The 21,487-nt window shown below is 38.8% G+C and overlaps 1 protein-coding gene across 3 annotated transcripts in view; it reads right to left on the bottom strand.

Annotated features, from left to right (window-relative positions):
* The window catches only part of ATP8B4 (ATPase phospholipid transporting 8B4 (putative)), a 292,569-nt gene that overhangs the window by 105,341 nt on the left and 165,741 nt on the right, over nucleotides 1-21,487 (bottom strand). For all 3 annotated transcript variants that reach the window (XM_027554041.1, XM_027554043.1, XM_027554042.1), the window contains 3 exons: nucleotides 15,020-15,178; nucleotides 7,240-7,328; nucleotides 5,873-6,069 (listed from right to left, as the gene is read on the bottom strand). In XM_027554041.1, coding sequence (XP_027409842.1) covers nucleotides 5,873-6,069; nucleotides 7,240-7,328; nucleotides 15,020-15,178 — 445 coding nt within the window. The remainder of the gene's footprint in view (nucleotides 1-5,872; nucleotides 6,070-7,239; nucleotides 7,329-15,019; nucleotides 15,179-21,487) is intronic.

Raw genomic sequence — 21,487 nt, 5'->3', positions numbered from 1 at the left:
ATATTAAAAAGATCATACATCATGACCAAGTGGGCTTTATCCCAGGGATGCAAGGCTTCTTCAATATCCACAAATCAATCAACATAATACACCACATTAACAAATTGAAAAATAAAAGCCATATGATTATCTCAATAGATGCAGAGAAAGCCTTTGACAAGATTCAACATCCATTTATGACAAAAACTCTCCAGAAAGCAGGAATAGAAGGAACATACCTCAACATAATAAAAGCTATACATGACAAACCCACAGCAAACATTATCCTCAATGGTGAAAAATTGAAAGCATTTCCCCTAAAGTCAGGAACAAGACAAGGGTGCCCACTTTCACCACTACTATTCAACACAGTTTTGGAAGTTTTGGCCACAGCAATCAGAGCAGAAAAAGAAATAAAAGGAATACAAATTGGAAAAGAAGAAGTAAAATTCTCACTCTCTGCAGATGACATGATCCTCTACACAGAAAACCCTAAAGACTCCACCAGAAAATTACTAGAGCTAATCAGTGAATATAGTAAAGTTGCAGGATATAAAATCAACACACAGAAATCCCTTGCATTCCTATACACTAATAATGAGAAAAGAGAAAGAGAAATTAAGGAAACAATTCCATTCACCATTGCAACGAAAAGAATAAAATACTTAGGAATATATCTACCTAATGAAACAAAAGACCTATATATAGAAAACTATAAAACACTGGGTAAAGAAATCAAAGAGAACACTAATAGATGGAGAAATATACCGTGTCCATGGATTGGAAGAATCAATACAGTGAAAATGAGTATAGTACCCAAAGCAATCTATAGATTCAATGCAATCCCTATTAAGCTACCAACGGTATTTTTCACAGAGCTAGAACAAATAATTTCACAATCTGTATGGAAATACAAAAAACCTCGAATAGCCAAAGCAATCTTGAGAAAGAATAATGGAACTGGAGGAATCAACTTGCCTGTCTTCAGGCTCTAATACAAAGCCACAGTCATCAAGACAGTATGGTACTGGCACAAAGACAGAAATATAGATCAATGGAACAAAATAGAAAGCCTAGAGATAAACCCACGTACCTATGGACACCTTATCTTTGACAAATGAGGCAAGAATATACAATGGAGAAAAAACAATCTCTTTAACAAGTGGTGCTGGGAAAACTGGTCAACCACTTGTAAAAGAATGAAACTAGAACACTTTCTAACACCATACACAAAAATAAACTCAAAATGGATTAAAGATCTAAATGTAAGACCAGAAACTATACAACTCTTAGAGGAGAACACAGGCAAAACACTCTCCGACATAAATCACAGCAGGATCCTCTATGACCCACCTCCCAGAATATTGGAAATAAAAGTAAAAGTAAACAAATGGGACCTAATTAAAATTAAAAGCTTCTGCACAACAAAGGAAACAATAAGCAAGGTGAAAAGGCAGCCTTCAGAATGGGAGAAAATAATAGCAAATGAAGCAACTGACAAAGAATTAATTCAAAATTATACAAGCAACTCCTGCAGCTCAATTCCAGAAAAATAAATGACCCAATCAAAAAATGGGCCAAAGAACTAAACAGACATTTCTCCAAAGAAGACATACAGATGGCTAACAAACACATGAAAAGATGCTCAATATCACTCATTATCAGAGAAATGCAAATCAAAGCCACAATGAGGTACCATTTCATGCCAGTCAGAATGGTGGCTATCCAAAAGTCTATAAACAATAAATACTGGAGAGGGTGTGGAGAAAGGGGAACCCTCTTACACTGTTGGTAGGAATGCAAACTAGATCAGCCACTATGGAGAAGAGTGTGGAGATTCCTTAAAAAACTGGAAATAGAACTGCCATACAACCCAGCAATCCCACTGCTGGGCATACACACCGAGGAAACCAGAATTGAAAGAGACACGTGTACCCCAATGTTCATCACAGCACTGTTTATAATAGCCAGGACATGGAAGCAACCTAGATGTCCATCAGCAGATGAATGGATAAGAAAGCAGTGGTACATATACACAATGGAGTATTACTCAGCCATTAAAAAGAATACATTTGAATCAGTTCTAATGAGGTGGATGAAACTGGAGCCTATTATACAGAGTGAAGTAAGCCAGTAAACACCAATACAGTATACTAATGCATATATATGGAATTTAGAAAGATGGTAACGATAACGCTGCATGCGAGACAGCAAAAGAGACACAGATGTATAGAACAGTCTTATGGACTCTGTGGGAGAGGGCGAGGGTGGGACGATTTGGGAGAATGGCATTGAAACATGTATAATATCATATGTGAAACGAAACACCAGTCCAGGGTTGATGCATGATACAGGATGCTCAGGGCCAGTGCACTGGGATGACCCAGAGGGATGGTATGGGGAGGGAGGTGGGAGGGGGATTCAGGATGGGGAACACGTGTACACCCGTGGTGGATTCATGTTGATGTATGGCAAAACCAATACAATATTGTAAAGTAATTAGCCTCCAATTAAAATAAATAAATTTATATTAAAAAAATAAATCCTATGTATCTAGTTCTATAAGTATATGACATACCTACATCTCCCTCTGCAGAAATGGTATGGTGTCAGTTCATTTTCTATTTAAATGGTAATACTTTTTTTCACACAAACTAAAAAAGCACACTGTAACTCTGTAGAATCATAAAAATAAATGTTATACTCTGCATGTATTTATTTTACATTACCCAGTTACAATCTAATTTTAATTTCATTCCCACCCCACTTGCTTGTAAGTTCCTTGCTAGCTGTTCTAATCAGCTTTGCTCTTCCTATTCCATTCACTCAGAAAGCATTAGCACATATCATAAACTAGCCACAATGCCTGACCTGTCATAGGTAGTCAGTTAGTGTTGAATGAGTGAATCCTGACCCTTTATTCCCCAATTTCACCAGTAAGGACATTAAGACCTACAGAGATTGTGAATAACCCAAGGTCACACAATCACAGAACCAAGACTAGAATTCGGGCATCTGGTAAAGTCAATGCATACCAGACCTGGAGAGTGCCATAAAAAATGGCATTATGCATTGTCATAATGTGAGTAACTGTTCAATCACTTGACATTTTCATTTATTTAAAGGTAAAGCATCTCCCTAAAAATCTAAGCAAAATGAAAGGAGAACAGAATTTAATCCTGTGTTATGGTTCAAGTTGGTGGAAGTATTCTTAATTAATTTTAATTCTTAGACCTTAAAATAGTCTATAGAGAAGAAGGTATCTTTTTTGTTTGGAAAAGGAGGATTTAGGAGAGTCACAGTGGAACATTCACCCCTTTGCTTTATAATAGCAGAGAAAAGGAGACAAATGTTCCAGAGTTAGTATAATCAAACTGTTTAGTGTTTTCTGCCTGGATGCTCAAAGAGCAGGGCTTATGATTTCCCCCATTCTGTGGCAAAATAAGCAACATGGAAACGAGTTTCTTTTGCTTTAGAAAAAAACACTCAAAAGCTAATTCCTTGGGAGTACAGCCAATACATTTCTTAAGATGGTGTATTAAAAAACTGTAGCCGGTTGTATTTTAACACTATAGATAAACTGACAGCATAGAAATACCCTGCCAAAATCACCGTATTATGCTCACATGGAATTGTTAACCATTCAATGTAAATTCTGCACCGTTATCCTTTAGTGACACTGCACTAATTTATTCCTTGAACCTTTGGAAAATTTTGTAGAAAACCTTCATCCCTCCAATCAGAAATACCTGGACTTCTCTTTTTCCAGATCTTGGTATGAGCAACCTGAAATCCCCCAGAATGCTTTTTGCCTCAACTTTATGTCAGGCTGACCTCAGATCACTGTTCTTATTTGGTGAGGAAAAAAGCTCATATTATCTTCATCAATACCATGGCTTACCAACAGGTAGAAAATTCTAGTGTCTTTTGATGTCTTGGCTGATTAATAAATCATGTACAACTTAGACGTAGACACTGTGCCAAGTGTTAGAATACTTGGGTTTGGATCTTGGTTCTGTCCCTAATCAGCTTTACAATCCTGAGAAAATCATCTCATTTATGAAAGAAGTTCAACAGCAATAACTTCAAAAGATTTGGGGAGGGGGAGATGTAAATGAGATAATGTATGTGAAAGCACTTTATGTAAAATACAAATGTCTATTTTACATTAATTGTCTAGAGGTAAGGTGATATTATTTGGAGCAGAAAGTAACTCAGAAGTCAATTATTTTAATCCTCCCGTTTTACAGCAAGTATTTCCTAGGCAAACTAGGGCACAGAGAAGCCAAGTACTTTCTCCAAGGTCACACAGCTATTAGTGGCAAAAATATCAGAATGTGAACTTGGACTATTCCAAACAGGTTTTCTTTCTGCCACGGCAGGGAACACATTAGAAGGAAAAAGGACCTGGGAATCTTGGTCTTTAAAAAACAATATTAGAAATCATAAAATGAAAAATACCAATACACTTCAAAGAAAGAGTATATACGGAATATACTTCCTTTGTGAGGACACATGAAACTGCTCATGTGCAGATGGTAAGTCACTCTGAGCGTCTATTGTTCATTTCCACATAAAAGGAAAGCTATAAAAGCTGACCATAGCTCCTCTGGCAAAGAGCAAGATTTACTACAGACTTCATAATTGGATACAAGCATGAGAGGTCCTCAGAATCAAAGACAAGCCAGTAGGATACATTTTAAATAGAGCCTGCTCTGACCACAGTTCCAGAAGGCCCAAAGTAATTTGTGGTGTTGTGGCCACATGCCACTATTTCAAGTCAATTTCCCACAACTTGACATTTCAGTTTCCTGACTGCTATCCAAAATAAGGGTGGATTTTGTGCATTAAACTTCCCCAGCTTCATCAGAGCGAGGATTTTGGAAAGAGAGAAAAAGAAGCTCATAAAAATTAGTAGAGATTTAGAGCTGGTGATTTTGTGTATTGTTAAAATACTGGTGATGAGGAATGTCAAACAACCAAGTCTCATCTTGGCTCCAGTGTCTTTGGGATTGTCCGCCTCAGTCTTGGCAGGATTAGGATCAAAATTGTCTCAGGTACAGATTCTAGGGCCAACTTGTAACTTTTATCAAACACATACATAAACACACACACTCACAGAGTGCTTATGTATAGATAGACAGGCAGACCATTTTAGCCCTAGTTTATAGGACCAAATCTAGAAATGACAAATCAAGTTGTAGAGGGAGTAATAAGCCAAACTTCTTTTTCAACAATGAATAAGCACCAACAACCAACCATATTTCAACTCCTTCATATATTCACTGATAGTTACTAATAAAAATAGAAAGAATTAATATTCACTGATCTCTTATAATGTGTCAGGCATTTGTCTAAGAGCATTATAGGTTTGCTTACTCTCTATACTACCTTTTAAAGTAGAACTATTACTTTCTCCATGTATAAAACGAGGACACTGAGGTACCAGGAAGTAAAGTAACTTGCTCAAGGTTATGGAACTAGGAAGTGGTAGCACAAGGTCTAAATCCTGGTATCTGGAGCCAGACTAGTACCAAGAAGGCAGCATCTCAATAGATCCCTCCAAATATTTTTCTGTTTCTTTCCCAACATCAACCCAATTCTAATTCATTAGGTTGCATGAGACTACACGGTAGTCCATGTATTCCAGAGGAAAACATTCCTAAGAAACCAAATCAAATCAAGAAGAAAATAAAATGCATCTATTGTTAATTTGAAAATGTGAAACTTAAGCAGATTAAACAGCTTAGTTGCCTCATTTGTAACAGATGTGGCAGATCATGAGCAGTTAGAGACTTCTATCTCACTGCTGTAATTTTAAGACAAACAAAAATGATTACATAGAACACAGGCTTTTGACAAAATGGTTTCAAAGAACAAACTCTCATCTTACCTCACATATAATGAAATGGGTACCACTGTATTAAGGATAATAATATATGACCAGAATGTTAAGAATCCTGAGAACACAGAGTTCTTCTCTCCTTCATTCCAAAAGAGGAAAGTTCTGAATTGGTTCCCAATTTGATTCTCCCAGATTGAATTTCCAATCGCAAGAATAGTTCCCAAGCATATCAGAAATCCAAAAATCTGAAATGAGTATAGAAGTCCAGTTAAGGTTAACTTGAATCCCAACTAGTCATATCAACACAAGGCAATTACACTTCTAATTCCAATTGTTATTTGAAAATCAAGTTATACAAAGCTCATCTAAGTATCACTAATCATATGAGTAAAATGTAATATGCTTACATTGGGAACTTGGCTAAATATTTTACATATACATTTTCTCACTTAATTCTCCCATTAACTTTCTAAGATAGGAAAAAACATTCACACTTTACAGGCAAAAAACAAAAAACAGACAGGTTATATAACTTGTTTATGGCCACAAAGCTAATAACTTCACATCCTCTATTTGTGAGGTATGCATGTGTTTAAGTGGCTTCCAAAGATTAAGGGCTTCCCAGGTGACGCAGTGGTAAAGGATCTGCTGCCAATGCAGGAGACGCAAGAGACATGGGTTCCCTACCTGGGTCGGGAAGATCCACTGCAGTAGGAAATGGCAATCCACTCCAGTATTCTTGCCTGGAAAACTCCATGTACAGAGGAGCCTGGAGGGCTACAGTCCATGGGCTCACAAAGAGTCGGACACGACTGAGCGCGTGGGTGCGCGCACACACATACACACACACACACACACACACACAGAAGCACAAGAAGTACAAGAAGATGTCCTGACTTGCTCTAGTCAGTTCCAGTTTAATCTACTGTCCAGCTGTAATATTAACAGTATTCCCTTCTTTCACCTTCAAAAGCATCCTGGTAAATGAAAAATTATATGGTAACCCAAGGCACAAAAGCAAAAGGAAGAAAACATCAGTAATAAAAGACTTTCTCAGACTAGTCAAGTCTCTTGGCTACAGATCTAGCTACACAATGATTCCTTGAAGTCAACAAGAAAGATAAGGGTTAGTTAAAATACTGCAGGAAATACACTAAAAATTTTCAGGTTGCTTTTGAGATTCAAAAAAAAAGTAGAAAGCAACCTCAAAATTTTTAGCCAACTCCTACATTTGCAAATACTCTATCAGTATTAGCGAAGCAGACATTTTGGAGGTAACAAGGCCCCAAATGCAAAATCTCCAAATACAAATTCCACAAGAAGAATGAAGATTTCTGAAAGAAATCTCATCAGAATGTAAGAAACATATTCAGATAATGATTGTGATATTGCCTAATTTTGTTATAATAACTTACCCATAGTACTAGAGTATTCATCAGTCTATCAATGCTTGTCCTCTTAAACTTTGTCTTACCACTGTTCTGCATTAGTTTAGTGTCAGGACCTGCAAAAGAAAAAAGGAAAGAAAAATAACTTTGAAATGATTAGATTATGTATTATTATTATTAATTCCTAAGAATATCAAACGTTCCTGAAAGGAAAATAACGTTTTTCCAAAATAATTTGAGTTTTATTAAGAGTAGGATTCTTAAGTTGTTTATGATGATGGAATTCCAGTTGAGCTATTTCAAATCCTAAAAGATGATGCTGTGAAAGTGCTGACCTCAATATGTGAGCAAATTTGGAAAACTCAGCAGTGGCCACAGGACTGGAAAAGGTCAGTTTTCATTCCAATCCCAGAGAAAGGCAATGCCAAAGAATGCTCAAACCACCACACAACTGCACTCATCTCATACGCTGGTAAAGAAATGCTCAAAATTCTCCAAGCCAAGCTTCAGCAATACGTGAACCACGAACTTCCAGATGTTCAAGTTGGTTTTAGAAAAGGCAGAGGAACCAGAGATCAAATTGCCAACATCCATTAGATCATCAAAAAAGCACGAGAGTTCCAGAAAAACATCTATTTCTGTTTTATTGACTATGCCAAAGCCTTTGACTGTGTGGATCACAAGAAACTGGAAAATTCTGAAAGAGATGGGAATACCAGACCACCTGACCTGTCTCTTGAGAAACCTGTATGCAGGTCAGGAAGCAACAGTTAGAACTGGACATAGAACAGCAGACTGGTTCCAAATAGGAAAAGGAGTTCATCAAGGCTGTATACTGTCACCCTGTTTATTTAACTAATATGCAGAGTACATCATGAGAAACGCTGGGCTGGAAGAAGCACAAGCTGGAATCAAGATTGCCGGGAGAAATATCAATAACCTCAGATATGCAGATGACACCACCCTTATGGCAGAAAGTGAAGAGGAACTAAAAAGCCTCTTGATGAAAGTGAAAGTGGAGAGTGAAAAAGTTGGCTTAAAGCTCAACATTCAGAAAACTAAGATCATGGCATCCGGTCCCATCACTTTATGGCAAACAGATGTGGAAACAGTTGCTGACTTTATTTTGGGGGGCTCCAAAATCACTGCAGATAGTGACTGCAGCCATGAAATTAAAAGATGCTTACTCCTTGGAAGGAAAGTTATAACCAACCTAGACAGCATGTTAAAAAGCAGAGACATTACTTTGTCAACAAAAGTCCGTCTAATCAAAGCTATGGTTTTCCCAGTAGTCATGTATGGATGTGAGAGTTGGACTATAAATAAAGCTGAGTGCCAAAGAATTGATGCTTTTGAACTGTGGTGTTGGAGAAGACTCTTGAGAGTCCCTTGGACTGCAAAGAGATCCAACCAGTCCATCCTAAAGGAGATCAGTCCTGAGTGTTCATTGGAAGGACTGATGTTGAAGCTGAAGAAACTCCAATACTTTGGCCACCTCATGCGAAGGGTTGCCTCATTTGAAAAGACCCTGATGCTGGGGAAGACTGAGGGCAGGAGGAGAAGGGGAAGACAGGATGAGATGGTTGGATGGCATCACCGACTCAATGGACATGAGTTTGGGTGAACTCCAGGAGTTGGTGATGGACAGGGAGGCCTGGAGTGCTGCAGTTCAGGGGGTCAAAGCGTCAGACACGACTGAGCGATTGAACTGATGATGAAACAGTTGACTCTCAACTGATATCTTTAACAATAATCCTGGAAACTGCAAGGGAATTGATCTCCTTAGAATAGGATAAATCCAGACATAATTTGTAGCTAAAAGGTTTAAGAAATGCTTTTTTCCAAAAATCTATGTATGGATGTGCTTATAGTTTGAAGCAATTAAAGTCAATCAAATGGAGGAATGATTTGGAAATGTTTACAAGAATGTAGTAATAAACACAATTCAGAACACTGAAGTCAAAAATGGAAAGTTAGGGGAAAAAATCAAATGCTGGATGTGTTTCCCAAAAAAGATTTTTGGTGGCTTTAATGGAGAAACTCCAAACAATACAACAGCAAGTAATTTAAACCTTTATTGGGTATTGCACACTGTTTATATGATATGCATTTTTGTAAGAGCAAGAATTGTCTTAAATATGGTGTTGAGATTTATTTCAAGTAATCCTTTTAAACCCCATGTTAAATATTTACTAACTGCCTTGTTCAAGAAATTCTAAGAATAATATTAGCTGCTTTAGAGGTAGATTATTAGATGACTAACAAAGACTATTAGATTATATTGCTAAGTAAATTCCTTATAAACAAAGATGCTCAATAGAAGTGATCACATTTTAATTATATCTGATTTCCCTAGTCTTCCCTCTCTACACCATCTTCCCACAATTACCACCAATCCATGTACCCACTTAATAGAGGAGGAGAGGGGGAAGGAGAGAAAGGAGAGAAAGGGGGTACACATGAAATTATACATCATTCTAGAAGTCAAGAAACAATGGGAACATTCTTAAAAGACTCCTTTACTTAAAAGACAAATTGGAGTAAAGACTGGGGTCTCATAACAATTCAGTCTTGAGTTAGAAATTGTATCCCAGTGTCCTTTTCCCAGCCAATGCTGGGCAAAGACCACCCACTTTTTCCCAGAATCGTTTATTAAAATCATCTGGACATTGAGGGTGGGAAGCATTTCTTTTAGTAAAGATCACAAAGGGCAAATAAAGTTTGTGATTGCTAAAAGCTGAAAATTGACAGACCAGTTTGGTGCTAAAAATTTACATTTCTTAGGCATACACACAGACTAGCAAAGAATCTGCTTAATGAGTTCTTAAGTACTTATTTAAATATAGCCACAGATGTTGAGACACACATCTCTTCTTCCCCTCATAGTCAAGATTTTGAAAGAATTTTCTTTACCCTTCAGCCTCTGATTCTTTGTCTCCAACTCATTTCTCAAGCTAGTTTCTGAGCCAATCACTCCACCAAAACAGATCCGGCATTGTCATCTATATCCTCCATGCCTTCTTTGACCTCTCAGCAGACTTCGACACTGTTGACTATTTCATCCTTTTGAAATACACTCTTCCCTTAGCTTCTGTTTTACAGTGTTCTGCTATTCCTCCTACCTCTTTGATAGCTGCTTCTTTGTTTTCCATTATGCTCACTCCTTTATTCTCAATCATTAAACAGTGAGACTTCTTAAAAATTAAGTATAGGCCATCTTCTTTTCCTTCTCAACCCACCTTCCCTGAGAAATCTAAGATCATAGCTCCAGTTAACATCTGTAGACCAAATGTGTATCTTCAGCTCAGATCGCTCCTCTGAGCTCTAAACTTATATATTTCATTGCCTATATGATATCTTCCCCAGGATGTTTCTAAGGCCCCTCAAGTGGCCCTTGTCCAGCCTAGCTTCTGCTCTTTCTCCAGGGTTCCTTATCTCAATGAATGGTACCACTCTCCATTCAGTTGTGAAAGGTGGGAGAAACCTCAGAGCCTAATCTATCCCATGACTCCCACTCTAATGCAAAGTATCATCACCTCTCAACTGGACTGTATGTAGGAAAAGCCTAGCAACTTTGTCTCCTGCATCTGCTACCATCCTATGTATACACTTTTTCCTGGATCCTATTGACCAACTTTAAAAATATTACAGGCAAAAGCAAAACTTTCCAGTTTAACACATACACATATCATCTGTATGAAAAACTGACAATGGCTTCTCAATGCTCTTAGGATAAAGACCAAAATTCTGAATACAGACCATAAGGGTCCTGGATGGTCCAACCTCTATCCCTGTCTCTAGGCACGTGCCCACTTCTATTCTCTAAGTTTTCCAAGTTCCACACTGGCCTTAAATTTTGCCTTTTTTTTTAACCTCCCCAGCCTCATTCCCACCACAGGGCCTTTGCCTATGGCGTGCCTTTTAGCTAGCTTGTTCTTTCCCCTCAGGTTCCTCCACCATACACTCTTGTGAGTTCATGTTCTTTTTCTTTAGAGTACTTTTCTCAGTTTGATATTATACACTCATTACTATAATGATTTAAAGAGTAATGCCTTTCTTTCCTACCAGACTCAAATCACATGAGTGAAGGGACTACACTTTTCTTGGTCACATTCTTGCAAAAAAGTAAGTAGCATAGTGCCTGCCACACAGCAGGTACCCAGTAAGTAACTGTTTAATGAATGAATTTATTTATTAAGTACCTACAATGTTTTAGGAAATATCTATATGTGCTTTTCACATCTTATTATCTCACTAATGCTTAAAACAAGCCAATAAATTAGGTATTATTATCCTTAGGTCAATAACAATGAAACTGAGGATTAAAGAATTTAAATAACTTGCATGAGGTTTCCTTTTTTTTATTTTTTATTTTTTGGCCTGTAAGCATCAGAGCCAAAATTAGAACCCAGATACATCTAATTCTAAAGCTTTTGCTCTTAACCACGATTTTTAAAGCCATATGAAATAGTCCATTAATTCATTAACTCACTGACTCAATCAATATGTAAGACTATGACTCATTCAGAGTTCAAACAGGAAATAGATGACACACTGAACAAGGATTATTAGAGGAAGGTATATTTATAAAGAGACTCTTTACAAAAGTACTGGTGGGTGTATAGGAGGTACAGGAGAAGTAAAATGTTAACATAGTAACCAAGCACTTCCTAGCAATCAAGATGTTCTTCATCTACCCTAGAAGGGAGACATGAGGGGAGGGGTGGTTATTATACCCTAAAGGAGAGAGTTGTGTAAAGTTTGCAGCTTCTAAAGGAAGGGTGGCTTTATGTTGAGGGACCCAGCCAGCTTTAAGGGAGGCAGCTGGGGAAATAAATACCATGACCTCAGTCTTGTTCCTTTGATTTCTTCCCAGGGATCCCCAAAGACAGGACCAAAGTTCAAGGAAACCTATTAGTGTGAACCATACAGGTCAGCCTCCCAGGGCAGAGAGAAGAGTGTGAAGTGGTGACAGCAGATCTGCAGGGGCAAGTGGAATACAGCCAGCACAAAAACCTACTATGCACCAAGATGGTGCTGACTCCTATGGACCCCTTACATGGATAAGACTTCTACCCTTAGAAACAGGACTTTCTCCTGTCATGAGTTAAAAGAAAAGCCATTCCAGGGAGGCATGGCCTAGCTGTTAATGTATATTATAAAATCTTCATAAATTATACATTTGTAAAGTAAACCATGTTTATGTCAACTACACTTCTTACACAACCCTTAAGGGCAGGTATAACTAGAGTACTAATACAGAAAGAATAGTTAATTTGTTTGAGATAACTTTCATAAGATCTAGGCGTTCACATGGACCTAGTTCCCGAAGTTAGATGTCTCAAGACTTAGGGTGCTGAGACACTCCTTTGTTCAACTCTAGCACTGACAAAATCAACCATTCCTCTGCCTGCAATTATTCTAATTAAGCTTTCTATTAATATTTGTGCCTAGATGAAAGTTAATATAGGCATGCTCTGCTTTATAAGTATATATAATAAATAAATGCTCTGCCAGTGAACATTAAGATCACATCACAAAAGAGGGTGATTACCTATTTCTCCCTGCCAAGATCCAAGAGCAGTACATTATCCCAACTCTCAGCCTATGGAGCAGATAGTGTACTCTGAATTGATGTCAGAAGAAGGGAGAAGCAGGGAAGGAAGGAAAATAGCAATTGTGAGGCATTCTCTTCCATATGCACTGCCTCTCTGAGCCTTTATAGTGACTCTCTAATGTACTCATTCCCACATTACAGCAGATAAAACTAAAGCTTAGGACTTTTAAGTAACCACGGTTTAACATCCTTCAGCTGGCAAACAAATCTGAACCCAGATACGTCCAATCCAAATTCTGTGAACTTTCTGTTATACTGTTTCGGAGGGGGACCTGTTCAACTTACCACTCCACTTTCTTCTATGGAGGAGCATTTCCACACAAAGCCAACATGATGAAGGAAAACCTGACCCCTGCGTGGCTCGCACCAGCTGTCCTAACATAACATGCTATAGCTGAACCACTGTCCTGAATGAGTCATTCCAAACAAGATCACACAAATGCAAACAAAACTTTGGGTTACAGCCCACTCCTAGGATGATGCACTTCCACTTCTCTAATGACAGGGAACAAACTGAGGTGGTCTTTCCCATCAGAGGACCTTGAAGGGCTTTCCTGGTTGTCCAGTGGTTAAGAATCTGCCTGCCATGAAGGAGACACAGGTTCTATCCCTGATCCAGGAAGATCCCACATGTGGTGGAGCAACTATGCCTGTGCACCATGAGTACTGAGTCCGCACTCTAGAGCCCAGGAGCCACAACTACTGAAGTCCACACACCCTAGAGCCCATGCTCTGCAACAAGAGAAGCCATCGCAATGAGAAGCCTGCACACATAGAAACTAGAGAATAATCCCCACTCATCACAACTAGAGAAAAATAAGCAGCAGTGAACACCCAGCACAGCCAGAAAACAATAAAAAATAAATAAAATTATTTTAAAAAAAAATAAAAGAGACCTTCAAGAAATCTCTTCATTAAGCGTGACAATTGAAGTGGGAAGATAGGTTAATGTATAAGACTAGCATGCTTTTTCTCAATACAAGATGCAAAATAAGGAAATATATAATCAAGGGTTTATTCCCCTGACTAAAGAATAAAAGCATCTGATGAAAACATGATGAAACCAGATTCATTCCCAGATAAAATGACATATACTGCATCATTTCGAGGGATTTCTCAAGTCCTTATAATGGCAATGTCCCGACAGTGAGAGCCTTGCTAACACTCACAGCTGAGAGTATTTAGGAGGAATTCAAAGGATTTTTCTAGATTCGGAGCACTTTTGAGACTTTAATGAACATTTTGTTGTTGCTGAAGAAAGTCAGTTAAGAAAAACATTCCAATTTTGATTGCACATATAGTCAATGGGCCCAAAACACATCTTAATTTGGTGTCACAAGAAACAGGATTTTTAAAAGTCAAGGGCTAGCAATTGAAGCCATGAGTAAAAATTGAGAGGCTTTATGAAATGATGCTACTGCAAGCTTCCTTGGCAAGAAAGTGCCACCTTGGGCCCTTTAGAGATAAATTCAGTTCAGTTCAGTCGCTCAGTCGTGTCTGACTCTTAGCGACCCCATGAATTGCAGCACCCAGGCCTCCCTGTCCATCACCAACTCCCAGAGTTCACTCAAACTCATGTCCATCGAGTCGGTGGTGCCATCCAGAGATAAATTAGAGATAGGAAAAGTAATAGCAGGAAGAGTAAGAGATGCTCCCCTTCCTCCCTCAAGCCCTACCCCCACCTCCAGCCTGCACAGTCCTTCCAGAAGCTGCTGGCCTGCTGAGAGATAGTAGAAGAAGCTCTGAAGTATACACAGAAATGACTGCAGGATCTCTAACAAGGCTTTTCTTAAAGGACTGCTTGAAATTGGCAAACTACAAAATCAACAACAGAGCCAGGACTTTCTTTCACGCTTGTCCTCCACTTTAAAGGCAGGCTGATTAATACATATGATGATAGGGATGATTGAGATGGGGTTAGAGAATAAGAAAATAAACATTAGGTATCTAGCATCTGAGTAATCAAGGCCCATGCACTCTCAAGAGTAAGTTCGTGATGTCAGTGGTTCCTTACAGAGTGGGGCCAGGCACACTGTTTCCAGAGCAGTGGTGTCTTACCCTGGTGCTCTACACTCTGTAGTCAACTCAGAAGGGCACTTGGCATGCTCATCCAACCTGGAGAGCCACAGACTGTGCCCATGCAGTTCTCAGGAAGAGTTCACCCACTGCACCCTGGGAAGTCCACTGTACCTGCAAAAATAACCATTCCAAAACACCAGCTGGTATTTCTCAGGACACAGCCCCTCAGAATTATCTTCTCATTGTTGAGGGAGTGCTTGCTGCCCTTCCAAGACAGAACTCCGGTGAATTTATCTAACTTGTTGTTAGGCGCCTCACACACAACAATCCCTGTAAAATACAAGAAACAAACATCTTTATGCCTCACCTGGAACTCTCTTTAGAAGCCTGCAATACCGTTAGCAGCCTACTTCTCACATACAGTTCATTTTCCTTCTCTTTTCAACAGCCCAGTGTCATACATATGAAAAAGTGAAAGTGTTAGTCACTCAGGTGTGTCCAACTCTGTGAACCCCATGGACTGTAGCCCGGCAGGCTCTTCTGTCCATGAAATTCTCCAGGCAAGAATACTGGAGTAGACTGCCATACCGTTCTCACACACACACACACACAAAGTCAAGCTAGGAAAAATCACCTGGGGCAGGGCACAAATGTTGTGAAACATGATTTTCTGCACTGTCCAAATAAGAATAGAAACCCCAAGAGCCATGGGATGTTTTTTCCTTTAAAAACAATCACTTTCATGTTGATATATGGCAAAACCAATACAATATTATAAAGTTAAAAAATAAAATAAAATAAATTAACAAAAAAACAATCACTTATCTCTACTTTTGGTTTGAAACAAATGATTTTTGGAAAGATAAAGCAGAGGTGATCCTAAAAGTTTTTATTTCATCTTTTTTTTATTATTATTTAATGTAACTTACACACAGGTTAAGATGGCATACTTCTAGTTTCACAACCAAAGTTAATTGGGTCTTTCTAGGCTCATAATCAGAATTTTGGGTTCCTACTATACTCCACCCCCAGGAAACCTGGGCCTTGTATTTGCCCCATGTGCCTGAGAATGCATGTGATTCCTTTCAGCTGTTTCATGCTTCTTATCTTGATTAGATTCAGAGTTCTGGGGACTCTCAGAGGCACATATAACTTGCCCCAAACTGTCCGAAAGATGTTTCTAGTTTTTTTTTTTTTTTAATACCAAGCCCATTCCAAATCAACCAATCAATTTGTTCAATTATTTCAATAAGAAAATACATTTTTAGGATGAGGGTTCTCTTGATAGAAAAAAAAACCAGAAATAATCTTTCATGGACTCTGTCACAAAGTATATCTATTAGATTTAAGTACATTTGCATTGCACATAGTTGGGGTTAACTTTTTGAGTACAAAGATTTGAAGGACAGAGGGAGAGAGGAAGGAAAAGAGAGGAAAGGAATGAAAAAGATAACTGAGAACAGATCAAAACAAGATTCAAGCCAGCCAGGGGTAAGATTAGTGTGTACAAAATTCTCTCCCCAAAACAATAAAGATACATTTATTTAATCAGAAACCAAAAGGGTATTTTGCAACATAGAAAGCAACATTTGGAAAAATAAACAAGGGAAGTATGTCTTTAGCACTGACTGAAGGGAAGAGAGACCAGAACTTCCTACAGAACTTCCATATTGTACTGTTTACACCCCCATCAAACACCCTCCTGAACTTAGAGACTTCTTACCTGACTCCTTTCCTTCCCAGGATGATATGTTTTCCTTTTAAAGCTCACAGACATAGGTGATGGGAGCTTCTCTGGTGGCTCAGACAGTAAAGAATCTGCCTGCAATGCAGGAGAGCTGGGTTTGATCCCTGGGTTGGGAAAATCCCCTGCAGAAAGAAATGCTACCCACACCAGTATTTCTGCCTGGAGAATCCCATGGACAGAGGAGCCTGATGGGCTATAGTCCATAGGGTCTCAAAGTTGGACACGACTGAGCAACTAACACTACAACAAACCTAGATGACAGCAACCAGTTTTCACATGGCCTGATCATTCCTAACCAACCAGACTGCTAAAGTTAATAGACCTTGCTTGAAAAAACAAAACAAACAAAAGCCTGAAAGGAATGAGAGACTCTAAGGGCTCAGGTTGCTTTTCCAAACCCATCTACCTTTCCCCAGAATCACTGAAATATTGCTGCCAAAACACGCCAACTGGGACACACACTGGCTTCTTCCCAGACATCTACTGCTAACTGTGAGTGTGCCGGCAGAAGGATTTGGATGAGGCTAAATAATCCATACAAAGTCACTTTTTATATGAACAGGAATAGCTAAGTCCTCATTTGCTCCTATTATAGCATATCACAGATATTCAAAAGTAAGTGAAAACTGATTTCAACTGGCCCAAGTTATTTAGACAACTCCATTGTGGAAGAGGAGACTTTTTCTAAACTCTAAGAATTCAACATCTTTTTTTGTTGACCAATAATTAACATTCCCAAATTTTACAGAACCTTGAACTAGGCATCACCAGCAAAACCTAAATAAAATAATGGGTCCATAGCAACCGTTAAAGCTTATTCCAGATTCAAGACTCAATTTCTCCAGCTTCAAACTTGCCCACTAAAAAAAAAAAAAAAATGTGCTTTGGGCAAAAACAACAAGATACACAGTTCCTGCCAACAGGAATATAAAAAACAGGCTCATTTGATCATTTTTATTGTTGCAAGCAAAGACTGACATTGAAGCAAATATAGCCTTGAACATGCTGGCTGGCTCCTCCCTGGCCCCAAGGCTCATCCATTTCTGGCCTGACACCACGGGTGTGGTTCTAGACAGGAACAGGCAGTAAGGCCAAGGGGCTATGCCTCAGTTTTTGGAGGCCCAGCACCAATTCAGTCATTCTGGAAGAGTATGAGCCCAGTGGTTTAAGTACATACTAAATACAGGGCCTAGTGAAAATAAAGTAGCATGAACAAAGCCAAGCTACTTTTTTTAATCTTTAGAAGTGCTCAGCTTCCCTCTTTTAGTCCTGTTAGCACAAAACACAAACTTCCCAATGTCTTTTCTTCCTCTTTCCGAAAGGGGTAAACAGGTTCCTTTTAATGGAGCACTGTATTCACTTCCGTATCCCCATAACCTATCATACTACCTACGTAATAGGAACTTAATAAATATTTGTTGGAGAGATGGATGGAAAGATGATTTCAAGAGAGAGATGGGAAGGTGATGTGGGTATCTGAGCAGATCTAAGATGAATGAAAGAAGTGGTGGTATATTTCCACGGTAACAATGATAAAGGGGATTGGAAGACCTAATGGTCTAACCACAGTGGGCCACTTAAGTTGGCCTAACTCTGAAGGGATACAAATAGATCTGAGAACACTGAAAATAAACTGGCAACTTCAAGCACATTAGAAGCAAGCAAAAATATATCCCTGCCATAAAGCACAATAAGGATTAGAGAAAAACTGTAGGACCCTGCTTCCCTTTGCTAACTGAGTCATAGAGTAAGTGGCAGGCAACAGTTTGACAATGGATGAGAAAACAGTTTAGAAAAAAGAGCATTGCTTCTCACATAGTTATTCACGGAACACGTGTACAGAGAACAAAATCATCTTTAATGAGCAATAAAACAACTGGGGGAAAAATCATGTCAATTATGAAGTATAAATATAATGAAACTAGTCAGTCACAGTTGTTTGCTTCTCTGAAAAAAATAGATGTGAAAGCAGATAGCAGTTCATCCAGTTTGCAATCACACAGAAATACTCGAGGCTCGTACCAAACAAAATCTACAAGATTTCACTCTGAGCCCCCTTGGCATTCTAAATTTAGTCAGCTGCATTGTGAGTTAATTAACAACCTACTATCATTCTCAAACTAAAGTGTTCCACTGTAGAGTGGAAATCTATAGTTTATCATGAAAATGGAACTCAGTGTCCCATATTTCAAGATTTTCCCAGAGTACCTGACTTTATTTCTTTATGGATATTATTACTGTTAGCAATGCTTCTTGATTATCTGTACTGCAACTCTTCTAGAAGACAATTAGCTATTGAATTAAACATTGTTGCTGTTCAAGAGTGCTCTAGCCAAGTGCTTATTAGAGTTTAGAAGACTGCCCTCTACTGTTGCCCTGATGATTGTGATAAATATTTTTTTCTTAGAAAAATGTCACCTTCCCATTTTCTAAAACCTCATTACTCTTCAACCGTAAGCCTCAGCTACCCATCATCATCACCATAATGGCCACATCAACACCAGCAGTAAAGAAAAAAGTTATTTTCTTCACAAGGCTTCTGTGTCTCACACAGTCACATCAGCTCTGCTACTGAGCTGTGCTTCTATCCAGGTGAATGAGAAACTGATCTGGCAAGTTTAAAAAGTCACAAGATTCTAACAAAGACTTTCTGTGTGTTTGGATTTTTTTTAACCAAAAAGAGATGCTTGTTTTTCTGTGTTTTAATTACACACATGCTCTTCTTTAGAAAGGACCACAAAAATACACAAAGATTCCTTAAATAAAGAGTCAACCTTTCCCTGCTTCACAACTCAGTATTAACAGTCATACAAAATATGTAAACTTGTCATTGTTGCAAAAAGACAGATCTTAGTCCAGTAACAATATGCAAAAGATTCTTAAACACATTTGGACAATTTACATCCGGGGCTTTCCCCAAGGCATAAGACTGACCAGTTTACAAATGTATAATTGAAACTATTTCCAGTTATTTATAAAAACTTGTCAATTCCTGAAAGACTTCAAAATGAAAAATCAAGATCCACTCTATTTTTATACTTTTTATAATATTAGGCCAAGTTATATATCATTTTTTATACAATTCAACAGACTACATATCAATTTTTCTGATGTTTGAAATGTATAAAAATATTTATATGAGAACTTTTCAAATAAATGGATTTACCTACCAAAACCCAACTCCGTCGTGCGTGTACTGGTTTCTATGTTTGGCCAACTCTTTTATAAACTCTTGTCAGGGATCCTGACATTCAAGATCACTGAGAACTTTGCTACTTTTAAAAAACATGGTGATGTCATCTGGGTCCTGGATGGACTCGATCTCCAGAATTTAATTTTGTACTTTCAGGTTTAAAGTATTCTTCAATTAAAATCTTACCCTGATCAGGAGCTAAGCAGTCTTGCTGATTCCCCTGACTCTCCAATGATGACTTTTTGTTTGCAATTTAGAGCCTCTCATTTAAGGCTTTGGAGAAGAAAATGGCAACCCACTCCAGTACTCTTGCCTGGAAAAGTCCATGGACTGAGGAGCCTGGTAGGCTACAGTCCATGGGATCGCAAAGAGTCGGACACGACTGAGCGACTTCACTTCACTTCATGTAAGGCTTTGCCAGTAGTCCTAGGTTCATATTCTACTTCTTCCACTTAGTTTACCATGTGACCTTGGGGAACTTATTCAATTTATCTGGGTCTCTGTTTCCTTGCCCATAAATTGGAAGTAATAGTAATCTCTTCCTCCTGGGGCTGTAAGGATTTAATAAAATAAAATGTGCAATGACTTAGCATGGTGCCTGGTACATAGTGACTACTTGTTCATGTGTCAACATCATGGGTAGGCCTGAGGATGAGTCCTTGTTCAAATCTGTCTTCTCCCCAGGGCTATAAGTGCTATGAAGGCAAGGCCTGGATCTGACTTGTTAACCACTGTATCTCAGGGCTTAGCAAATGCCTTGGCTTTGTGTGAAATATACATTTAGTAAGTAAAGGAACAGGTGGCCGAGTGAATGGATAAAAGAAAAAAAAAGCAAGAAAGAAAGCTCATGCCATGCCTTAAGAGGCCACCAACAAGTTACTGTCCTTAGGTTTAAGAGCAAAAGTGGGGAGGCAGGGAGACTTACAAGAGACATCCTAAGGCCCTACCCACCTCAGTTTTGATGCTTGCTGTTGTCCCCAGTTTGGAGTTCCCAATGGGGACTTCTTGGGTTCAGTTCAGTTCAGTTCAGTCACTCAGTCGTGTCCGACTCCTTGCGACCCCATGAATCGCAGCACGCCAGGCCTCCCTGTCCATCACCAACTCCCGGAGTTCACTCAGACTCGTGTCCATCGAGTCAGTGATGCCATCCAGCCATCTCATCCTCTGTCGTCCCCGTCTCCTCCTGCCCCTAATCCCTCCCAGCATTAGAGTCTTTTCCAATGAGTCAACGGAAACTCAGGTATTCAGCTACTTAGAAGATATGATATGTCCTTTTGATACAGGACTGGAACTGTAGTTCGGTGCTAAAGATAGTAGTATGACACAAATGGCAGGAAGTGAAGAAGAACTAAAGACCTCTTGATGAAAGTGAAAGAGAGTGAAAAAGTTGGCTTAAAGCTCAACATTCAGAAAACTAAGATCATGGCATCTGGTCCCATCACGTCATGGCAAATAGATGGAGAAACAGTGGAAACAGTGGCTGACTTTATTTTTCTGAGCTCCAAAATCACTGCAGATGGTGACTGCAGCCATGAAATTAAAAGACGCTTACTCCTTGGAAGGAAAGTTATGACCAAACTAGACAGCATATTAAAAAGCAGAGACATTCCTTTGTCAATAAAGGTCCATCTAGTAAAGGCTACGGTTTTTCCAGTGGTCATGTATGGATGTGAGAGTTGGGCTATAAAGAAAGCTGAGT

This window comes from Bos indicus x Bos taurus, chromosome 10, assembly GCF_003369695.1.
Source record: "Bos indicus x Bos taurus breed Angus x Brahman F1 hybrid chromosome 10, Bos_hybrid_MaternalHap_v2.0, whole genome shotgun sequence".
Lineage (NCBI taxonomy): Eukaryota > Metazoa > Chordata > Mammalia > Artiodactyla > Bovidae > Bos > Bos indicus x Bos taurus.
Note: the sequence above shows the minus strand (reverse complement) of the source record. Positions and strands in the feature narration are given on the sequence as shown.